Source organism: Hypomesus transpacificus, chromosome 6, assembly GCF_021917145.1.
Source record: "Hypomesus transpacificus isolate Combined female chromosome 6, fHypTra1, whole genome shotgun sequence".
In the NCBI taxonomy this organism is placed as follows: domain Eukaryota; kingdom Metazoa; phylum Chordata; class Actinopteri; order Osmeriformes; family Osmeridae; genus Hypomesus; species Hypomesus transpacificus.
In genome coordinates, this window is record NC_061065.1 from 428,396 (window position 1) to 453,656 (window position 25,261).

General features: G+C 40.8%; 1 protein-coding gene across 1 annotated transcript in view; it reads right to left on the minus strand.

The window, feature by feature from the left end:
• Positions 1-25,261, minus strand: part of vps37d (VPS37D subunit of ESCRT-I) — a 36,019-nt gene that overhangs the window by 4,235 nt on the left and 6,523 nt on the right. The window contains exon 2 of the mRNA XM_047022248.1: positions 24,621-24,792. Within this exon, the coding sequence (XP_046878204.1) occupies positions 24,621-24,792 (172 nt within the window). The remainder of the gene's footprint in view (positions 1-24,620; positions 24,793-25,261) is intronic.

Sequence of the window (25,261 nt, forward strand, 5' to 3'; positions counted from 1 at the left end):
CTCAGCTGACAGAAAAGGGGGCTTTGTCCCTTGAAGTGTAGCTTTTACCGTTACCATGGCAACACAGCGTGTCACATTGTTTACATTTTTTTACGACCACGGGCGGCGAGTAGCAAATGTTGGCCAGCGTAACTAATCGGAGCAAAAAAAGGTCACAATGACACTATCTTTCTCCACCAGGGGAAGACGTCTCCTTGTAGTGTAACAAGATGGAGCCCAAATATAAGATTTGTAAGGGCATATCTGAACACCTGAACAGATGCATAACAGCGTTTTTTTTACCACAGATGCAGTTAAATTTGTCCACACAAGATTGCTTTAATGGTCCTACAGCAGACCTATGCGAATGCATTTAACATGCTAATGATTTATTCAGCACACTGCGTGGATAAGATAAAAAGGCTGGAGCTGAGAGCAGACGAATGGTTCCCAGGTGCCCAATCTCCAGTCTGTACTTCCACGCTTTCCATCGCCTCATCATAAATAATCCAAGTCAATGATAGGGGCTTTGAGGTTCTGCCGACCACCATGTAAACATGGCGCTCCAAATACGTGCAAAATGAGCTTGAAGGAAAGTGGTGAGGCATGCCACGTGCATGACCACAAGCTGTTGGAATGAGAGGTGGCATATATCTAAACAAACATTTCAGCAGCTCCATGTGACCTACATTTGCATATGGGGGACTGGGAGAAGTCCTTCATCTGGCCAAGAGGTTAGCACTGTAGCCCAGCATGTCCTCCTGTGAGGGAAAGCTGTTAGCTACAGCCAGGAACCAGGATTTCTAGAACAAACCCACTCTCTGCTTCCTCCATCACCCGGCAGTGGATCAACTCTGCGTCCTGTTGCTCAGGTGAAGAAGATCCATTGAGGGTCACTAAGCGGCCACTGTTATCTGCATAATCACTTTGTCCCTTTGTGAGTTTGGACAACCAACCTTTCTGTTATCAGCTGAATGATAGCCGATTGTGCCACAAAGAATTAAAACACAGAATGAGCTGTTTTGTCTTTTGACCCCTATCCCCTCTCCTCTAAAGACTGACTCACATGCTCAATGTTTTACCATGAATATGACTGAAATGTTGTTATACTTTTGTTTGTGTACTAATGTGTAATATATTTACTGTAATGGCTCATTTTTGCCTCTGACTTGAGTTGCTTGAAGTAAATTACACATTTCTTTTGAAATCTTATATGGTTATAACCTGGGGGAGGTTTTGCTTTAGGAAAATAACATTTATTTGAACAGCATAGACGCTTTTCCAACAAAGTAATAAAAAACTGTTTTAGCTGTTCCAGTTCCAAAACAAATCAAGGAAAAGACCTAAGCTGGAATTGAAATTCCCAGTGAAAAAGATGATGGTGATAAACTGAATTGTGTGTTTGTGAATTTTTTTGCATCAACACCTTCATAATAATCGAATTGTATCCCATCTGGCGTTTAGGCCAAACTACGGAATTGCAATGCTGGTGTCTCTATCGTCATTGGCAATTAAATATAGCATTGCAGCCAGACACTCACTCTAGGCCTCGCATGTGGGGGAACTGTGTTAGAGGGAGACGATGTCAAGTCAAGACTACTACTAAGCTCTCGAGCTTGCTGACGCGTTATTACTATGCAATACACATATAGGTCATAGTGAAAGTACTCTACCCCTGATTCTCAGCCACTGGGTCATCCAGTTAATGAACACATTGAAGGACCTTGACATAGGCCGTTGCTCCGGACCCCAACATGTCTCTCTGACTAATTAGGTGAGGATGGGAAAGAAAGCATCACGCAAGCTTTGAGACCACTTCATACAGCATAACAAGAGCCCCCTCTCCCTTTGTGTTTTGCGCACTCGCAAAACACATACATCCTGTCATAACAGTGGATTTTCTCTTTCTTGTCTGTTGAGACAAACACTGCTGACTCTCAACTGTGATGAAAATGAGCCTGATTGTCTTTGTACACAGACACACAGCAATGTTTCCTGAGCGTGTCACTCTGTCTTCTTTGTTCCTTTACAAGCCTTTCTTTTCTTCAGACAGTGTGACAGTGAGCTATGCCCTCCCTTTGACAATTTTCAACTAGTCATCCAAGCTAACCCTAACCCTCACAAGGGAGAGAAATGCACACCAGCATCTTGCCCAATGTAATTTCCACAGTGGTCTACAGTTATTTTTTACCCGTCTATCCAAGGAGACAACATTAGATGCTAGAGTGGGGTGCTTTCACTTGAGAGCTAAGGAGAGCTGAATCTGCAGCAACTACAACTTCAGCCTCACCACAAACTGACAACTGTGGCGACATTACCATCTCGCTCCGCCTTTATAAGCTTAGTAGCAGAAACTGTTTCTCCACACCAGCAATAAATAATACAGAATTCTGGAGACAAATCCAACAAGATAAATTACACCTGCAGGCTAAGCTTGATGTAGAAGATTCAGTCTGTAGATAACTTCCACTTACAGCTTTGGTAGTTAAGCACTAAATCACTCCTACATACTGCTGTACAAGCTATTTTGGGCTACTGTATAAGACGTTTTCATATTTACTGTTTTGAAAAACCAATCAATGTGAGACATGAAGAGAAAAATAATTTGTGGTGACGAGGCACAGGGAAATATTATTACTTAGTAATATGTCACCAATCTCTTGACATGGATTTGGAGTTTGGATTTTGTCTATGATGTTTAAAAGTCAAACACAGCTCTGAAAGAAGGGAGACAATGAGAGGTAAGAATAGAATAATATACATTTTCTGTAAATATGTTTGGTTTTGCATAGTTAAATTATTCATAGAAAAATGTGTGAGGTGACCTCAAAGTATCAGACGCAATTATCAATTGTAAAAAAAAATACAATGAAGCTCCTCATTTTGTTACATTTGTGAAACATCGCAGCTATGTCCAAACTCTAAAGGACCTTTGTTGAGTTGATGAAGGAATAGACTTATGCTCCACATGTGTACATCAATTGTACATGAATGGAACGTTCAGGATTTCTAAAACAATGACAGTGCAGTTGCGAGTTGGATTCTCAGGGGGATTGAGTTCAAAAGCCTTGCTAAGGTCCTCTTCCCCACCCAATGTGGTTAAATCTGCTGTAAGGGGAGTTTAATAGCTTCAATCCAACTGTGATAACTAACCCCCACCAACACAAATACTAGAATGAAACTGAGACTTAGTTACTGCCAATCCTAACAGTCCGCTCCCACACCCACACACTAAGACACTGACTTCTTCTCAGTCCTCATTGGTGTGTCAGCGGCCATTAGAAAAACCATGCTGGTCAGAGCCAGGGAAGTGGACTTTCTTACATCCTGGATTTTCTTTTCATGTACATTGGCCTTGGGTCCCCACCCCCATTTTTGGGGATGGTCCCAGATGGGATTCTCAAGCCTTGCTGAAAGACCTCTGTGAGGTGGGAAGAGTCCACATTGGAGACTAAAGACTGATTTATACTTCTCTGACTCCGTTACGGACAGACGCACGCACCGAGTCGGACGGATTGGTTGAATTTATACTACTCCGACGGCTCTGCGTGCTGAAAGCAATTCACCGCCAGACAGTAGATAGCGCTGCACTGCGATGCTAGCTAGAATATCGAAAAGTCGGAGCAAATTTATAAATTAGCCGTTTTATCAAAAAAATAAGCACGTTTTCAGCAACTACACTGCCCATTTCTCGTCACATTTTAATTCAGATGCTGATTTACATGTACTGCTTAGCTGAAATATAAATTGTAAAAACGTACAACAATGGCGGTCAAAAGATTCTGTTCTCTTGTTGGTAACGGCAACCCCGCCCCCGCCCCTGACTCAAGCAGTTCCTAATACGGACCAATTACAGCCAAGGGGTATCCGTAAAATGACGGACGGACAGACAGTCAGGAAAATCAGGACGTGCACGCAGGGCTCTCCGAGGGGTTTGGAGAGAGCACGGAGAGGGAGTTCCTTGACGGAGAGGGCGTTCCCTGTGTGCGTGTCCGTAAAAACGCAGAAGTACAAATTGGCCTTAAGGACTGTGTGTGTGTGTGGGGGGGAACACTGGTCTCTAGCAGTCCGACCACAGGTGTCTCCTTGTGTTCTTTATGAATTCTCAAAGGGGGGAGATGACTTCAGAGGGATCAGCGGTCATCGGAAGAAAAAAAAGCAGATTTTTGGCCCACTCACTGTCAAACGTTATATTCTGAGATTAAGGTTAGAGTTATAGCTTGGCAAATGAAAATAACACACAGAAGCGAAGAAAAGTGCCTTGACATCACCTATGGGCACTTATTTGAAGTGAGGGGTAGAAAATATGAAAGGCATTACCGCCAATGAGGCCTAGCTATTGTGGAAACATATTTTTTGGAACAGATCCTGACACCGGTAGTGTTGAAGAGTGAGTAAACATCCACACAGTCCACGGCTGAAATTCCGTCTTGGATCCACTGCAACCATGACCATATTCCACACTCAATATGTCCCATGAAGACGCATTACGCAATGGCTCCATTCTCTGTCTTCAGCTAAAATACACTCTGGCTTCAAGAAAACTACTTTTTCACCTTTTTCCCCCCTCCTTGGGTCAAATGAAAATCAGATGTTTTCTGGAGGAAGGAAGGACTCCCACCCATCCTGCTTCATTGCTGCAGCTGGAGAGTTGGTACAGAACATGTGTCTAGTGTGTGTGTGTGTCTTTATTAACAGGAAGGTGAACATTCCACCCTCCTTCCATCATTGGACAGCTGTTAGAGCTATTCAACAGTTTATAAACCGGTCTCTGAAACAAGCAGCATGTTCACCCATGTCAGTTCAAACCAGTTGTTGTTGAGACTCCCTCATTCTCACATATTACAGATAAGTAAATTCAAACTCTTCAGCATGTGTCAGGATGACAAAATCATTGGAGAGGCAGATTTTACCATCACAATTCAAGGCATTTAAATAATTTTCCGGTCAGGCTGAGGATTTAGGGAAAGAGATTTATAAGACTTCCTCTCCAAAATGACTATAGCTCAGATAAAGTGCTCAAGTGGACTCTCGCACAGACCCTCTGGTGCAGTTTTATAGTCCCCCTGTCAACAACATGACTGCTAAGCAAAGACAAGGCCCCTTGCCGTAGCCTCCAAATCCCCTGACAACTGGTCTCACTTCCTGCTGGCACTTGATGTGCCCAATGTGTTTCCCATGACCATTAGCTAGTTTGGTTTGCACACAGTTGGAGGCTCAAACTCATCCTGAAAATGGTGGGCCTGCCTCACCAACTTTCTGAAGCCACTCTGTACAATCATCTGAAACTTGCCCTTGTCTTTGAACTACCAGCTAGCAGGAGAACAAGAAGACAAAAGGCCTTCGAGCAACCTTTGCGGCACCAGTTAGACTGTACAACATTGGGAAGATGGAGGGAGGAGGAGAGGGGGATTAAGAGTCAACAAATAATTCATATCTCCTTGTCTGGTTTGACTGGAGGAACATACTGGCTGGTTGTATTGGAGGTTGTATTGGAATGGGGGCCAGGGACTGCACTTGACATGGGGGATCCGCCAGGTGCAAACTCCTTCCTATGCTAGTCCTCATATCTACTGCATAAATTGATGCACCTGAGAGAGTAAAAACTAATCTTGACTTTGTACTCCCCCCCCCCCCCTTGTTCCCAAATCTACATAATCTAAATCATTCATTCCCAGCGCTCACCTGGGTGTTAAAAACCTCAGCAAAGAGTTCAAACGGAGATTACTGTTTAAGAGAAGAAAGAGGGAGGGGGAGGCTGTGAATTCTGATATATTTCTTCTTAGTACAAACCTTCTGTTGGGGCCTCGTGGTCTCGTCGTAAATGCGAGGAGCGACAGTGTGGGCCACCTCACACCATCCCCATACACTTACTTAAACCATGGAGGTTAGGAACCTGGCTTTCCCTAAGGTTCTGTGGTTTAAGGGTCGGAGTTACCTTTGGCTTGTGTCTGCTTTGGCCTTGGAGGCCAGCATTTAAAAAGAATAAACTTTTTTGTCTGTGTTTCAAAAATATGTTCTTCTCCCTCGATACGCTCAACATGACCCTGTCAGGCTTCACTCAGACGGATAAAAACTGTGAGAAAACAGCCAGCTTTGAACACTGCCAAAAAGGAACCAGGCAGAAACACAATAATATTTAGTATTTTTGCTAACTGAAATAACAATTCAAAATATAGCTGCAAGCAGCGATGCGAGTTCCTCCGCAAAATGGCAAAATATTATAAACATGTACACTGTAGAAGATCGAGACTTGGACAACAAGAGAGCAAAACGACTTAATGTTTGGCCATCAACAATAGGCTGAACGGGGATTTGAATTCATGAGCATAAGGTAACAAGTCAGTCACTCTAGCATCTCTGCTACACACCAACTGCTGAGACTGTATAATTAGGAAGGGCTAAGTATTAACTTTTTATAGGATATTGAAACTCTTCTTGAGTTGATCTCTTTCCAGACTCTCAGTCAATGCACAACTAATAATAGTCATGTGGGCAACTGAGCTAGGGCAGCGCTCATATTCAGCTCCTTGCGAGAATAGTCGATGACTGTATAGCAGCCGATTCTCTGGTCCGATTAAACTACACAACATACTCAATCAGGGTGACCAACGATTATTATAACTAACCAACAATAACATTACAAACATCCAACTGAACGAACACAACAACTGAAATCCCTCGCACGGCTTTTGTAACCAAACTATTTTCCACAAGTCTTTGCGTTTTTTGACATGCCCCACTTTATGCTGGGTACCCAAGGATGCCGACTGCATGATATGAGTATTAGTTTTTGGTCAGCTGTGGGACAAAGGTTAAGAAACGGTTGACATTTCAAGGTGAAATTGCATGAAATTGCGCATGGTATTTCAGAAGGATGTCAGCCTGTTTAACTAAATAAGTATTCAAAATTATCACAGGCAAAGTGTACATTTACATAAATACACCTCTTTCAGCCATTTTGTATTTGATTCAATTGCCAATTGAGCCATTACCAGGCATGGAATACTAGCCTGGCTCTGCCCTCCTACGTACTTCCGCTCAATTTGGATTTTGCTTCTGTACTAGGTCTGGGATGTCGGTTCTGAAGTCGGTTTCCAGAAACACATTTTTTGTAGGTCCAATCAGCGAACAGAGGGAGTGGCTGAGAACGATGACGTTAATGTCGTGCACTTGTTTGAGTAGTTCAGTAATGGCGGCGGAGAAAGATGCGAGCGAAACTATTCTGCCGTTGTGGCAACGCTGCCGAATATAGGTTAAAGCCGGAGCAAGAACATTCCTTGCTGAGTTTTGTTGGTGGCCATTATGTTGTGGCCCTCATCCCCATAGGGGTTCGGGAAAAGTTGGATTTTCCAGCTACGGCAGCTAGCTCCGTTACAGTAGTGGTGAAGGAGTTGGCTAAGGCGAACGCTTGCGATTGGTTATGGCAAATCAGAGTGGCGGATCCAATAGTTTTAAACTTCAACAGAGGACCCGCCTTCAAGGAAGTTAACGTTTGTCAATCGAGACATCCCAGACCCTCTGTACAAATGAAATGCACGAGGGTCTGGTTAGGACCAGGCTAATGGAATACACAAAGTTCAGTAACTGGATAAGAAAAAAAGCTGTTTCTCCAATGGCGAGCATTGTCAGATTTGGTCCAAGTTCAAACAGCTGTAATTCAGTCATATTTTGACATATCAAGGTGAAATTGTTTATGGTACTTCAGGGGCGTGTCACCTTAAAGCCTATTAGGTTTGAAAACCCATCATTCAAAATGACATTTGATTTAGGGACACAAACATATTGAGGCAATGTGGACATTTACATACATAAATAAATAAATACACCCCTTTCAGCCATTTTGTATTTTATTCAATTGCTATATATAAACAATAATAATACGTCAATGATACATATCTGTTCAAAATTTCAAGTTAATTAGACCTTTGGTTCAAGAGAAGAGGAATTTGGAAGTTTTTCCCAAATTATCACTGTACAGGAAAATCCATCAGGCGGACCTTATGGGTCCTTGAGGCTTTTTTGTTTGCCATGAGAAATAAGGCATGCACACTAAGTTTCAGAAGAATTTGAGCAATGGGGTGGAAATGCAATCACTCTGAAAAGTGGACATTTGGGCGTGGCCTGTGGCGCCCCCTATGGTCTGATGTGGGCCAGTCTGTGTTTGGGCCGTAGTTGTGGCATGTTGTATCAATATGCTAAATTTCAAAACTTTTTACCAATGTGTTAATGCAGGGTTCTTGCAGGTTTCAGTAAGTCAAATTTAAGACCTTTTTAAGACATTTTAAGACCATAGAGATTTAAATTTAAGACCTACACAACGCATTACCCGAAAAATATTTAAATCAAAAGACTGAAAAAACATGTAATTTCTATGAATGGAATTCATTTAAATTAAAAAAAGCATACATTTAATTTACAGATAAAGCAATCACATTAGTAACCAAATTGAATATTTTTGGGGCAAAGTTTGCAGCGAGCCTGGAGCTGGGTAGTGCTTGTAACCAACAGCGGAAATCGCTGTGATCTCTAGCCATAGGTGCGTTCGACTTCATGCAGCGCCGGCGTCGTCTGCAGCCGGCTGTGCCGCTGCATGAATTCAGTCCATGTCGAATGCAACTCATGTCTCGTTGAAAGTACACTTTCCCATTTTCCACACGTCGCCGAATTTAAACAAACTCTGAGGAAGCGCAGACGTATTTCGCATGCAGGTATTGCAGTTATCACAGGATTTGTAGTTTTATCCCCGCGTACGGCTATCCTCCAGAAAGAAATACAACACACCAAACCAACGTTTGGAGGGCAGCGTTCTGCTGGTTTTGTTTGTAGCAAAGACTCGCTTTGTAGGCTACGACTCAATACTTTTTTGCTACCTTGTAATAACTTTCTGCAGCCTGCGTGTCTGGAAATTAACGAGAGTAATACCTTTTTAAGACCTGACAAAATGAAATTTAAGACCTCGGATGAAAATAGGGACGTTTTTAAGACTTTTTAAGGCCTTAAATTTAAAGTTACGAATTTAAGACTTTTTTAGACTTTTTAAGACCCCGCGGGAACCCTGTAATTAGATAAATTACAAGAATAATAGTAATACCAACAATTACAATAGTCCTCCTGACGGAGGAACCCTAATAAATATAGCTGCAAGCAGCAATGCAGGTTCCTCCGCAAAATATTATAAACATGTACACTGTAGAAGATCGAGAGTTGGACAACAAGAGAGCAAAACTACTTCATGTTTGGCCAACAACAATAGGCTGAATGGGGATTTGAACTCATGAGCATAAGGTTACAAGTCAGTCTCTATCGTCTCTGCTACACACCAACTGTTGAGATTGTATGAATAGAAAGGGCAGAGTATTAGCTTTGGTCAGCTTTGCGACAAAGGTAAGGAATTTCAAGGTGAAATTGCATAAATTTGTGCAGGGTATTTCAGAATGATGTCGTCCTGTTTGACTAAACAGATAATAAAAATTATGACAGGCCAAAATATAATGGCTGGATTCCACCCTAATACTTTATACTTTACAGGTCACCATCCCAGCCCATTGAGCTATTATCAGTGTTGAGTAATGTTATGTTCAGTAATTGTATAAAAAAGTACGCTGTTTCTCCTGTGGTGAGCGTTGTTAGATTCAGCCAACGTTGAAACTGCTCTAATTCAATCATATTTTGACATACCAAGGTGAAATTGTTTGTGGGACTTCAGAATGATGTCATCCCATTGAACTAAACAGATAATCAAAATGATGAAAGGCCATAAGATTATGGCTGGATTCGAACCTTATACTATACAGGTCACCATCCCAGCCCATTGAGCTATTCCCAGTGTTGAATATTGTCATGTTCAGTAACCTGGCATCCACCTGAACAATCAATTTACTTCATTAGAGATAACCATTAGCGTTATCTCTACCATGCGTAGACTACAAGTACATTTAGTCATTTTAGCAGACGGTCTTATCCAGAGCGACTTACAGTAAGTACAGGGATATAGGCAAGTAGGATGAAGTGCCTTGCCCAAGGACACAACATCATTTGGCACGGGCGGGAATCGAACCAACAACCTTCTGATTCATAGCCCGACTCCCTAACGGCTCAGCCATCTGACCTCCAGTAGCTAGCTACTGTAGTGAACCTGGCTTGTTTTGCAGTGGTTTACACAGTCTCGCTAAACAGACGATTGGACTGTTGTGATGGGCTCAAATAAACACGCATTGCTATGTTTTACTACCGGAGGATTTATCGGAAGACTAGAAACCGTTTTGTCAGAACAAAAAATAAAAAACTATGCCTCTGACTGGTTTTGAACCTACAACCCTTTGCTTACCAGCACATCTCAGCCAATTGAGCAATTCCCAGGCATGGAATACACAAAGTAACGCATGGGAGAGATAAGGTGTGTAAACGCAAATCAAACTTTGACCCGTTGGTGGTACTAGAGTGCTCCAATGGGAGACATGAAACTTGGTGTAAATAAAGAAGGGACTGTCCTTAATGAGTGTGCTAAATTTCACAACTTTTTGCCATACGGTTCTACGGGCTGCCATAGACTCCAATGGGAGATGAAGATTAACTAGACAGGGTACAATTTCTGGGGAAATTGTAGGGTGTGCTTGCTTGCATCGGTTGCAGATGGGACCATTTATTAACTGCTATGTTTACAACTGATATTTCTGTATATTTCATATAAAAATGCCTATGTATTATTTATGAAGATTGCATGGATTTAAGATCATATCCTACATTAGTTGCTGCCTATGTACAATTCAAAATATAAAAAATTTAAGTGTAGCCAGGGCCGCCCCAAGGCATAAATGAACTAAGCGGCTGCTTAGGGCCCCCGTGGCCACCAGAGGGCCCCCAAGAGCACATTAAATTACAGTTTAATGTAATTTATTTTTAAAGCGACTCAGAGGGGCCCCGAATCAATTCTGCTTAGGGCCCCATAAAGGCTTGGGCCGACCCTGAGTGTAGCCTGTCCCTGTACTAAATGTAGAATGAACCCAACCTATATGACTTAGACGTCACCTTAAGTTTTTCCCTTCTACAGTAGTGATATTTTCAAGCATTTAGCCCACTCATATTTGCATTCATTCATTAATAACCACCTTTGAAACAAGCTGAACCCCCTTGAAACGAGCTTCTGTCACAGGCAGTATTATTAGCTAGACTAGAGCCCTGCACGGTGGAGTTACTGACCTCGGTAAATTGTGCTACGAGCAATTAGCCTAGCTGCTGTTGCTAGCCAAACTTAAGGGGATTGTTTGAATGCGCCGGAAATGAAAAATGTTTAAGTTTAGGCTGTGGTATTGAAGACAGCGACACACCACACAAGCTTGAGTTTAAATACATTATTTAATGTGAAATTACTTACTGTACATGCAAGTCTTGAATTACTTAAATGTATGATAGTGCCAGTACTGTGCGCAACAGTCTTACTACATCTATGCACGTCGTATTTATGCATCGTTGCTAACTTGTGCTGACGTTGCAACGTTAGGCTTGCACTGATTCCCTTAAAAACTTAATTTCAACTTGAACCATGCAACGGAAGGTACATAAAAACACAAGCAACTCAATCAATACCAAGAAAAACTTTTGACAAAAACGTTATCTATGTAGTCCAAATATTGACAGACCCTCAAGGGTGGGAAAATAAAAATAATAATAAATGTATATATGTGAGAGAACAAAAGGTTGTGCTCACCGAAGGCGTGAGCAACACAAATAAGAAAAGGTAGAAACACTTATGTGGCTTTGAAGCTTTGCTGCTTGGCCACCAATAATAAGAAAAGGTAGAAACACTTAGGTGGCTTTGCCGCTTCGCTGCTTGGCCACCAATAATACGGAGGAATCCTCATAATAATAATAACAATAACAACAACAACTAGAGAGGGTACAATTTCTGGGGAAATTGTAGGGTGTGCTTGCTTGCGTCGGTTGCAGGTGGGTCCGTTTTCCCTTCTAGTGATATTTTCCAGCATTTAGCCTACTCATATTGCATAATTCATTAAGAACACCCTTTGAAACAAGGAACCCCCTTTGAAACAAGCTACTGTAACAACGTTGTCACTGGCAGTATTTCAGATGGAATTGCGATTCAAATAGTACCGTCTGCTAACTGAAAATAAGCCCCCCCAAAACGTAAATAAGTTTGATATTAATTTAGGGGGACATGGCTAATTAAAAAGCAGTTTGCTAGAGGCAAGTTAGCTGCCGTTGCTATCAACACTTCACTGATTGTTTGAAAGTGCCGGAAATTAGAATGTTTCTTTTGTAAGGGATAATGTATAGAACGCCGGTCATTATCGGGAAAATAAGCCCCGACAGGGCGAACAGCACCCCGACGCGAAGCGTAAGGGTTTCGTTTCGCCCTGAAGGGGCTTATTTTCCCAATAATGACCGGCGTTCTATGCGTTATCCCGCTTATTACACGGCTACTTGCCAACAAAAATAACTTAACACAGTGTGTCTTTTTACAATGTATTTGTTACCATTCGTATTGTTGATCAGCAGAGAAATAGTACGCCAAAGATGTTGAACTTCATACACTTTCAACATTCTTTAGGCTTCAAATCAGCTGACGTCGCTAAGCAACAGAGTACGCTGGGGTTGAAAAGTTACCGGACTACTTGCGGAGTGCTACAAAAGACGTGAATCCGAGGCAAAAAGGCCACTTCCCTTGACAGCGGTCAAATGTGCATAGCAACGGTCAAATATGAGAAAATTGTTCACCGCAGAACGTTGGGAAGCCCCATTCAAGTGAATGGAGCATTCTACAGCATTAAAGAACAGCCGTGTAATAAGACATAATAAAGTTTAGCCATAGCTGTGGCATTGAAGACAGAACTGTAGCCATGGGCGTCAGCAGGATTTTGAGAGTGGGGACACACACATTATGCGGGGGGTCTGGGGGTTTCTCCCCTAGAATTTTTTGAGATGTAGATGCAATTTCCCGCATTCTGGTGCATTTACCACAACTATTTACCATAGTTGTTATACATATACTGAGGGGCTGGACATTAAAATATTTTGAAAACTAAACTTCCCAATAAGCAATGGGACATCTTCAACTAACTGTCACCTTTCAGCACTCACCTCAGCAACAGAGCTGTCACCACTGCCCCTGCATGCTGCCCCTGCCTCTGACTCACTCTCAATCTCTACCACCTATATCAGGAGACATGGAGATGCACTGAGCATTCTTTCATATTGATAATAATAAGCTTAATGTAGATTTTTCATATGAAGATTTCTGAGATGTAAATCATGTTATCATTATGGTACTTTTGGCCGTGTTCAGACTTAGGCGTCTGTTTCAGGCAGAAAGAGATGACAAGGATGTTTTTTCCACTGACCGCTTCGCGTCGTGCCTAACAACTCCCCTTACCTGTTCTAAAATCAGCGTAAACCACGGCCTCTTGGGGCTTATTGCTTAATTAACTCAAATAGAATACAACAGTTTAAATCAGCTACTACTTCTAATCCTACCTGTATCTACTTTTATAGACATAGTCCGTTTTAATATTGCAAAGCTAAGTCTGTCTGTGTCCGCACAGGCCCACTTGATCAGACAACCCAATGCTAAAACCAAACAAATACTACTACTACTTACCCAATGCAGCTATCAGATATTATGGCAGACCATTTGGCTTAACAGGGAGTCACCCCCTACTGGGGCCCCCTGTCTCATATCACAAAATGGTCCATCATGAATATCCTCAAGCTACCACAAAGCCTCAATATTACAAACCAATAGCTAAATGACACACTGCAAAGCTAAGTCTGTCAGTGCCGCACAGGCCCACTTGATCAGACAACCAAATGCTAAAACCAAACAAATGAGTATTTACCCAATACAGTCTGAATATTACATACCAATTGCAAGACTACAAACCTATTTATAAATCCTTTCACAGATGTCCGAGCTGAGGCGAGAACTTCAGCTTTTCTATCTGGATCTAACCCTGACAACCATTCCCAGGACCTATTCTGCTTAAACATGACCATACCCTCTAATGCTATTTTACTTGCCCTGAACTTTGATCTAATCAAATATCCCAAAATCCCTCTCGCATGAAACATTTGTTTTGGGCACTGATCTGAGGACATGATACTGATCTTCAGACACATCATCATACCGTCCATGTTCCAAGTGGTCTGCTACCAACCTACAGCAAACTTTCACTAAACTAGCAGATACAAGTTCTAGAACTTGTTGAGTCATAGCATCAAACTCTTCTGATGTTGACTCCAACAACATATCTAAGATGGGTCCCCTGTGGATGTCTACATCCTCAAACAGAGTGACCTCACCCTTCATAAACTGCCTGCTGTCTGCCTGCCACTCTCTAAGCTTTATAACAAGCGTTCTATACCTATCATTCATTGCTAATACATGTTCAGTAGGCGCCCATATATGGGAAAACTTTCTGGGGCCGTGGTGGGGCCCAGCCGCGATGCCAGCAATAATCATGTTTCTTCCTAAATATTTTAAGAAATGATAACTAATTTTATTTTGAACTGAAATACTCACGATTAGGGCCTACTTAAAAAAAGCAAACATAAACATTGTATTGTTGTCTTAACCGGTGAAGACCTCACCCTTTGTAACGAGTGGTGCGAACGCAGGGTTGGACCAAGTGTTGATTATTAAACAGAGTCAGGGTACAGGACAGACTACACAACATAACGCTTGACCAAGTTAGCCGGTGACAATGCTAGATAATGGTTGTTGTTGCTTGCTTTCCAGTCAACTTCGAAAGATGCTCCCAGCCAGGCTGCAGAGACCATCGATACATCTATGGCAGAGACGAGCAGCAGTAGCCACGATGCTAGCCAAGAGGAAGCTAGTTTGAGCAAAGCTGACACTGAGAAAGCGCATGTTCTGCATTGCTCATTGCTCTGAGGATATTCTGCACTTTACCTTAACCACTTAACTGTGGCAGGAGGAGAAAGGTCCTTAAGTAAACTCAAAATCATAAAAATGACTTGCGCTCCACAATGAGCCAGGAGAGGCTCAATCACAATACTTGCCATTGCGTGTGAAATGGCTAAACAAATTGACTTCAAATACATTATAAAAGACTTTGCATCCAGAAAGACAAGGAAGATAGCTGTATAACAGGCAAAGATGAAGGCAGGTAAATTGCATTTTATACTAGAAAATGTGGTGTGAGTGTAGCAGATCTCAGTGTGTCAAATTGTTAATTTTATGTGTGTGTGTGTCTGGCGCGGTGCCACACAAGTTGTTAAAGGGGCAATTGACTGCAAAACCGATTTTACCTTGTCATTGTTGAAAAAAGACAGTTCGGAGGGTAAACTGAACATACCGTGAATATCAAAGTCCATTGACACCTCTTTCCTATTCAAATCTCAAAAAGAAAAAATTTGGCTGTAAAACGCTAGCTTTTCAACAAAGCCACCGGTCCTACGTAGGACCGGTGATCGCCCTCTTATTGGCTCTGGTCTGTATCTTTGTCACGCCCCAGAATTTACATCCAGACCAGCCCGAGGTAGCGTCTATCTCCGATACTAGTTTAGCTGCGCGCTGCTCTGTGTAGGCTACTTATAAGGAATTGCAAAGAAGAACGTTTTGAATTATAACAAGGATATTGAAAATGGACCACGGTCGTAGATGCTGTGTTCCAGGCTGTACAGGGAAGGCTAACAGTCTTCCCAAGGAGCCAAACATTCAACAGGCATGGCTGCTGTTGTCTATGAGAAGATCCCGGCGAAGTTCGACACTCAATCATTCATTTGCTCTGAACATTTCACCCAAGACAGTTTTGACAACCTTGGACAATTTCAAGCAGGATATGCTAGGAAGCTGAACCTGGAAAGAGGTGCTGTTCCAACCGTATGCTCATTTCAACCGCAAGCTATAAGGACAGTATGATGTTGTGCTAACAGTTATTAGCAATGCTAACGTTTCCTGTATATAGCATACCAGGTAGAATGCTAAATACGTTTCTACACACATCAAATGACTCTAGCTAGACTAGCTGTAGTCGGCATTAGAGGGAAGCTTCCGAAAAATAGCCAGAAAACGAACTGCAGTCTGGCTTATTGCTAATGCCTGTCTAGATAATCTATTTGAAAGAACTGGAGAAAGGCAGGTTCTAGATACAGGATACGTTAGCATTGCTAGTAACTGTTACTAGTAATACCTAGACTGTAGGCATGTAAACAAGTTTAGCTTTCTAGTTAACGCAAGAGCATAGGTAGAATGTGTGATAATTTAGCCTAGTTTATTGGCAATTGGGCTAACGTTGATTCATGTTCCTGACTGTTTCATTCAAATAAATAACCTGTGTAATGAAAATCTACAATTCAAGATGCATGTTTGTCCAGATCTTTGTCATGTTATTTTACAGCAAGATATCTAGAGCTAGCCTAGCTAGCTAACTGAAGCTGAGTAGAATCACGATATGGTTTGGTTGCTAAGCTGTAGCCTAACGTTCTACCCACCTAAGTAAATCCGTTTGCTTCAACAACAGAAGTGGAAACAAGTAATGCTATCTTTTCAAATGATATATAGTCAATCTGTTGAAAACAGTGTTGTGTAGACACAATAGATTTATTTGCGCATTTTTATTTCAAGTCTCCAACTTCGGTGTTTCAGCGAGTGCTGCTGTTGGCCGTGTTGCGTTTTTGCTCCCAGCTTCACTCGTTGATAACCAACCAATCAGCGCGCAGCTTATCTAAATATTAATGAGCATACCATAAAAGGAGAAAAGCTAGTGTTTTTTCCCGGGAACATTTCAGAGGATCTGTCAGAGGGCATAGAACAGCACCCGGGCCATTTTCAACCCAACCAATGTTACATACCCTATTCGGAGACCTTAAGGAACAGTGTGAAATACCCAAAAAACCCAGTCAATTGCCCCTTTAAGGCCTCAGTTATATTTATTAAACTTTATGTTTAAGTTTTATGTATAAAGATGTTTATATTTGTTTTTGAATTTGTTTTTCTATAATGTAGCTCCCATTACTGAGTAAGTCTCAGTAATGGGAGTTTACATATGTCTTATGTAGAGAGAGAGCACACGTACATGCGTTAATATAAGTAGCCTAAAGACCTATTGGGGGGGGGGGGCATTCACTGGACTTTTTCAGGGGCCCAGCCATTTCTATGGGCGGCCCTGCCAGTAGGCCTACAGTATTTGGTCATTTAAATTGGTCATTTTGTCCGGTAAAGTTACATCTTTCCTCTTGTGGGTTTTGCTATTATCTTTTACCCTAAAACAAACATTTGGAATTGCAAGCTGTCAATATTCTGCTCTAATCTCTCTCTGTTTTGAGCTCTGCATTTACCTGCTCGAACAATTGCAAATTCCCTTTACATCGAACTTCAAGGTGATCTATGTGATTGTCTTTCCTCTTAATTTTTCTATGTATGTTACGTAGGCTACGTTGACCAGACTTTTCTTTCTTTCTCGGCCTGGTATATTTAAAGCCACATATATTTAAGTTCCTTAGTTGATTTATCTACTTCTACTATTTGGTACTCTATATTAGTGGCGTTAACAATGCTAACTTGTTCCTGTAAACCAATTACTAAATCATTAGCTTCTCTAACATAAAAAATGTCATTTTGACTTGTCTCATTGGCATCATGAGACGCTTGGGCGGAGTTTCTACAACTTCACGCCCATATTATGGAGGCAGTAGCTCAAACACCACACCGAGACACGATTCTTTATCACTAACTCTGACTAAATTATCAAATCGTTTCATCAGTTTACTTACAGTAACAGTATGTACTCTGTTCCATATTTTATCATCAAAGTCATGTTCGTGGAGTTTAAAGTTATTTTTAATTATATTAAACGTTACAAGGTGCGCTGGCATTTGAAATACTAATTTGTGACTACGCGTGATAATGTCTATCATGATCCCATTTGTTAAGGTTTCTAATGGTAATTTACCACAAACCCTAAGACTATTTGGATCTAAAATGATACCTAAACTTTTGCAAGTGGCTATGTGTTGCTCCCTCTCACCTATGAATGCAATTTCAGTAGTTCTTGTTTTTTTATCTGCCATAGAATTTCTTTTCTTGCAAAATTGATTGCCAGAAAGAAAGAATATTCACACTTTTTTTTGAAGTTTTGCATTTCCTGACAGACAAAAAAGGTTATGATTGGTTCCGATTTGTGCTACGTGACAAGAACATTTGCATATCACTACCATGAATCATTTCGGTAGAAACATTTATTTAAAAGTCACCAAGAGAGTGGGTTTTATATTACCTACCTTTGTTTTTTGTTCTGCACACTGTAAAGATACATGTTAAGTGTCAAACATATTTATTTTTTTAAACCAGTAACCATGACCGATACTTGCATCCACATACGGGTATATATAGTAAGGCTAGTAGCACACAAATGATGTCAATCAGTTGATGTGAGCATTAGAAGCAACTTAACATCAGTCAAGCGCGGGAGTTACAGAGGCTCAAAACGTCTGACGTCACAGGTTTCTGAAAGACTCATTCAAGGAGCCAAAACACAAAATGTATGTCTTTCGATTTTCTTTAAAATTTGACTGATGACGTCTTTATACGTAACCTTGCTTTCCAGGAAGTATCAGGGTGGTGCCGACATGCGGGAAAAAGTTACAAGGGAAAAACCAACCTTTTTCTCAATAGAACGTTCAGATTTCAATGCATTCCTATGGGATTTTCAGCAACATGTCTTCAACTTGATTTTTCTCAAAATGTATATGTTTTAAAATTGACTAAATATACCTTATTTTGAAGAAAACAACCTACTCTTTCATTTAAGATATGTCTCCCGGCCTTCTATGAAATGTAGCCAAAGCAGCAAAAACTATAAACATTATTTTCACACACTTCCTCAATATGTATTGCAACCAACATTTGATAGCATTAAGGGGTAAGTGTCTACATGTTAACTGGCATGTTTGTTTTTAATATCTCGATAGTAGTCGCTAGTTATAGAGGTAAGAAAAGGACGTGGACCTTAAAATTCCGGTGCCAGATTTCTCAGTGACGTTCTTAGCTACATTCAGGCTAACTTAGCATTCGATTTAATGCGTTTGCTACCAGCGTTCCACAGTATTTGACAGTTGGTTAGCCTAGGCCAAAAATGACGCGTTCTATTGTCCTCCCTACTACCATGGATAGGATATTGGTCCGATTTTCCAACTTACGCCTGCTCCCCACTAGGCGTAAAATGTACACCCAGGTGCAGCACATAAAGGGCTTAAGTCTAACTGGTGCACTAGTCATAACTTTAAGTTAGTTGTAACTTTCAATTCTACGTCGGACGTAGCATACGTCCAGGCGTACGCCCAGCTGGTGCACTCTGCTCCAGTTGCTGAAGTCTGGGTTGAACGAATTTGAAGGTAAAAGGACAACATTGGAATGACTTGAACTTGCTGGAAAAAGGTAGCAACTGTTGGTCATTGGCAACAGACTGGCAACATTTCTAACCTAGAATCTAAGTTTCAGGTTCAAGACGGAGGAGAAACTAATCATGCGTAACTGCAAACCCAGTCCTGTTCAGACACTAAGATGACATCAAAATAATAATTCATAGTGCAGGGTTGCCGATGTTGTCGTTTTCCCTGGTGAGTTTTTTATACGTAAATAACAAGATCATGATACATCTAAGCAGCGGATCATTTCTTGCAAGTGTGTCAAAGTGGTATGTATTAACACCGTAGGCTTGAATAATAACCGAAGGCGTGAAGCTAGAGAGGATGCAATGGAAGATTTCCTACATAAGCTAGATGTACAACTTCAAATTGAAAACGGAGAAGATATTTAGAGTAAAGACAAGTTACTCTACATATGTGTTCAATATCATCAGTAAAAGAAAACAGTAAAAGTTTTCCAGTTACTTAGCGTTTGTTCGTAGGATTAACGCCAGCAGTGCAGCAAACACTTACCCAAGGCCTGGTTTGGCTGTTTGTGACGGTCAGCTATGACAGTGAGCTTCGATTTTTGCAGATTTCTGTAAAACTTACAAAAATAAAAACTATCTAGCTAGATTATGTACACTTTAAGCTCTATGTACATAGCTTGTTTGGTCGATTGTGGAAAAAAAGTCAAACCGTTTTTAGTTATGGAGAGCCATCGCGCTAGCTCGATTATGAGAAATGTAGCTAGAATCCACACCTCAAACAAGTTAACCTAGACGCAAAACTGTACATCCAATCCCAAAAATAAGGATATTTTCCGAGACCCAAGACTCTGCCAAAACCATTGATATCCTTTATGTGTCTGTGCGGTCAGAAGTACAACTCTTTTGGCAGTTTCCAAAACGTCACCCAATTCTGCTTTCATGGTGCGTGTCTGTTTGGTTGCCACGGTGATGGCGCAGCTGTGATCGCTAACGAGCTGGGCAGAGAGAAAAACACATTTAGCTGGAATCCACACCTCAAACAAGTTAACCTAGATGCAAAACTATATGTCCAATCCAAAAAATTAGGATATTTTCCGAGACCAAAGACTCTGCCGAAACCAGACATGTCCTTTATATGTCTGTGCGGTCAGAAATACGACTCTACCGGCAGTTTAAAAACACGTCTACTTTCGAAATTCTTTGATGAATTTTACCCACCTCTCCATTGAAGTTAGTGAGAGAATTTGAAAGGCTGCTCTCGCTTCAAGGCTCAAAACTGAAAATCTATAAATGTGAGCTCTTTAGTAGTTAAATTGGCTGAAAGAGGACAAGTTTTCCTACATTTTAAGGTAAAACTTGTTTCTGTAAGTTAAACTATATGAACGTCAAAGGAATTAGTTTGACAATTTAGTTGAATATCAGAAAAAGAGCAGCCAGCAGAGTGTGCCACTCTGCTGGCTGCTCAATCATAAAAATCAAGAAGGAGCAACATTTTTCATGTATTTCAAACTGTCACAATTCAAAATTGGCTGAATATTTGAAAAAGCTGAATCATTTGGGAATAGCTGAATGTCTTGTGAACATTTTAAAGTTTGAATGGTGTCTCTAGCTGAAAGTATGCTGAAGCAGTTACGTTTGAAAGAGGAGGCATATTTTTAATGATTTGAAAGGATTTACCATTACTTTCAATGGGACAATAATTTGCACAAAAACCTTAATTCTTTAAAAGGTATAAAAGTGAGAAATATCACAAGTCATGGGCAACATCTCCTGAAGGAGCTGAACGTTTTGATACAAAAATTGTAGGAATCGGTGAAAGTATGCAGGACTAGTTAAAGGCTAAAAAAACGGCGGAAGAACTAAGAAGTTGATATAATAATAACTAGAAAAGGCTGTTCCTGTGAAACAGCAGTGAGAATGCTGGAAACCTGAATGGGGATAGCTGAACATGCTAAAAAAGCTGAAAATTGTGAAATTTTTCAGAAAGTTATAAGCTGAAGCTTCAAAGTGACCGAAAGGTATTTTAAATAGGGGCTGGAGCAGGACGAAGGCAGAAAAATGCAAAACAACGTGAAAAAAATCTGATAGAAGAGAAACAATGTATACAAATGTGAACATTTAGCAAAAAAATATTTGCTGGAGTTTCTAAAGGCCTGAAATGTATGTTAGAAAAGACCTGCAGCAAGATGAAGGCAGAAAAGAAGGAAATAATGCAAAAGTACTGGCAGTTGGAAGATACTGCTATGAAATTTATTTTTGAAAAGACCTGGAGTAAGATGAAGGCAGAAAACAGAAAAAAAGAAGAAGAAAAATGCAAAACAAAAAGGGGAAAAATTCAGAAAGATGAGCGGCAGGAACATTTTTAAATTGAGCAGAATACCAGTTGCTGAAGTCTGGGTTGAACGAATATGAAGGTAAAAGGACAACACTGGAATTACTTGAACTTGCTGGAAAAAAGGCAGAATTGATTAAATGGCTGAAAAAAAGTTATAAGTCCGAGCAGAAAAAGTTGAAGGTTTAAAGAAGGAGATGGGAGATGAATGATGTTCATATTTTGAATTATTTTTCATCCTTATAAAATGAAGTCATTTAAAGATGCTAAATATGTTGAGAAGAGGGAAACATTTGCAGAAATTCAGTTTCTGGAACTCTTTTCAGAGCTGGAAAGTACTTGTGGAAGGACAGTGGAACAGTGAAGAGCGTTGGCCAATCGGATTGGTTCCTTGTTTCTTGTAACGGAGCAACCGTTGGTCGTTGGCAACATTTCTAACCCAGAATCTAGGTTTCAGTTTCAAACGGAGGAGAAACTAATCATGCGTGCCTGCACACCCAGTCCTGTTCAGACACTTAATTTAAGATGACATCATAATAATAAATAGTGCAGGGTTGCCGATGTTGTCGTTGTCCCTGGTGAGTTTTTTATACGTAAATAATAAGATCATGCTACATCTAACCAGCGGATCATTTCTTGCAAGTGTGTCAAAGTGGTATGTATTAACACCGCACTGTAGGCTTGAATAATAACCGAAGGCATGAAGCTACAGAGAGGATGCAATGGAAGATTTCCTACATAAGCTACATCAACTCCTTCAAATTGAAAATGGAGACCATCTTTTGATTAAGGACAAGTTCCTTAACCTCTGTTGTCAATATCGCCAATAAAAAGTAAATACTCTTCAGTTACGAAGTATTTTAAAGGTAGGATTAACGCCAGCTGCAGCAAACACTTACCCCAGCCACGGCTCGTTCGTGATGGTCAGCTATGACTGTCTTGAGCTTCGATTTTTGCATATTTCTGTAAAACTTGCTAAAATAAAAACGATCTAGCTAGGTTATTGACACTTTAAGCTCAATGTACATACCTTGTTGTTTGGCCAATTTGGTCGATTGTGGAAAAAAGTCGAACCGTTATTAGTTATGGAGAGCCATCAGGCTAGCTCAATTATGACAATAACAAACATTTACCTAGCATCCACACCTCAAACAAGTTAACCTAGAAGCAAAACTGTACGTCCAATCCAAAAAATAAGGATATTTTCCGAGACCCAAGACTCTGCCGAAACCATTGATATCTGTGCAGTCAGAAAAACAACTCTTTTGGCAGTTTCCAAAACGTCACCCAATTCTGCTTTCATGGTGCGTGTCTGTTTGGTTGCCACGGTGATGGCGCAGCTGTGCTCGCTAACAAGCTGGGCAGAGAATCACACATTTAGCTGTAATCCACACCTCAAACAAGTTAACCTAGACGCAAAACTATACGTCCGAGACCCAAGACACTCCCGAAACCAGACATGTCCTTTATATGTCCGTGCGGTCAGAAATACGACTCTACCGGCAGTTTAAAAACACGTCTACTTTCGAAATTATCTGAAGAATTTTACCCACCTCTCCATTGAAGTTAGTGAGATAATTTGAAAGGCTGCTCTCGCTTCAAGGCTCAAAGCTGAACATCTGTAAATGTGAGCTCTTTAGTAGTTACATTGGCTGAAAGAGGACACGTTTTCCTACATTTTAAGGTAAAACTTGTTTTTGTAAGTTAAACTATATGAACGTCAGAGGAATTATTTTGACAATTTCGTTGAATATCAGAAAAAGAGCAGCCAGCAGAGTGTGCCACTCTGCTGGCTGCTCAATCATAAAAATCAAGAAGGAGCAACATTTTTCATGTATTTCAAACTGTCACAATTCAAAATTGGCTGAATATTTGAAAAAGCTGAATCATTTGGGAATAGCTGAATGTCTTGTGAACATTTTAAAGTTTGAATGGTGTCTCTAGCTGAAAGTATGCTGAAGCAGTTAAGTTTGAAAGAGGAGGAAGCTTTTTAATGATTTGAAAGGATTTACCATTACTTTTAATGGGACAATAATTTGCACAAAAACCTTAATTCATTAAAAAGTATAAAAGTGAGAAATACCAGAATCATAGCCATCATCTCCTGAAGGAGCTGAACGTTTTGATACCAAAATTGTAGAAATCGGTGAAAGTATGCAGGACTAGTTAAAGGCCAAAAAACCTACGGAAGAACTAAGAAGTTGGAATAATAATAAAGAGAAACAGAAAAACAATAGTGAGAATGCTTAACAGCATTCTCACAATAATAATATATATGTGAGATAACAATGGTTTGTGCTAGCCGAAGGCATGCACACCCCAATAAGAATAGGTTTCCTCATTACGGAGGGATCCTAATAACGATAGGGTTCTCCTACCGGAGGAACCCTAATAAGCTGCTCCTTTAGCGAGAAGGCAGCTCAATTTGGGGACTGAACCAGACGGGTCACCCGGGCCATCTTTGAATACCAACGATGCCAGGAGCCAGTCAGCCAGTCATATGGCATAACAATCCACACAGAGGTCGCGACACAGGTCAACACAATTTTATAAATTAAACATAGCCTACAACCAGGCGTGTAGCTATGGAATCGTGTTTCTTGGTGATGTTGTTCCAACGGCGCAAATGCACACACGCCCAGAGGTTGTTTGGCTGTAAATACAAAAACATTGTAGTTGCTGTGGCGGACATAAAAAAATTTATGCCACAGCAGCTGATAAAATCCTAATTCTCAGATCTGTGATCATGCAGCATGCAGATCATTTATAATAATAATTTCCATATACTCTCATCCAGACTTGGTTCTCCCCCAAAAATATTATCACATCTGACAGTTAATATTCCATCAACTTCCTGTCTGAGATTGAAACCCTGTGTTTGTCACCTTCCTACCCTACAATCCAATGCTTCTTGAACACGTGTGCAAACTCACCCAACCGGCACTGCTTTTCCTGGCAGACAGTTGCCAAATTGGATAGCTCCCCGTACTTCTCAGACAGCTGGAGTTTGCCATTGTTGAGGTAGGGTCGCCGAGTGAGGCTCTCCTCGGCCAAGCTTCGATTGGAGGTCAGCAGGGTGTCTCTGTCCACCAGCAGCTCCTGAAACTGGACACAGAAACAGAGTCAAAGGAATACTAGGGATGCTTACTACAGAGCACAAGGGAAAAGTGTCTGTAGATGAACTGTGATGTTTACTCATATTTGAGTAAAACAATACAGGTGTGGAAGTGAAAGACTGCGAGAGTGAATAATTACATGAGTGATGTATGAAATAAATAAGTGTGAGCATTTCAGAACTTGTGATATCAAACTATTTAAAAATATATTTATTAGCATGTTCTATGTACACTGTTCAATAATGTATTGGTTTTGCAGTATTGAAGAACCAAATTTCTAAGAGAATGTTTGAAGGTCACATATGCTGTTTTTTGATGCTTTTATATAGGACTTAGTGGTTCCCTTCTACTGTATCTGAAGTATCTTTCCCGAAATTCAGCCTTGGTGCATAATTACAGCCACTACGAGCAGTCCCTCAATGAGCTTTCCTCAAAATGCGCTGTTTCTGTGTCTGTAG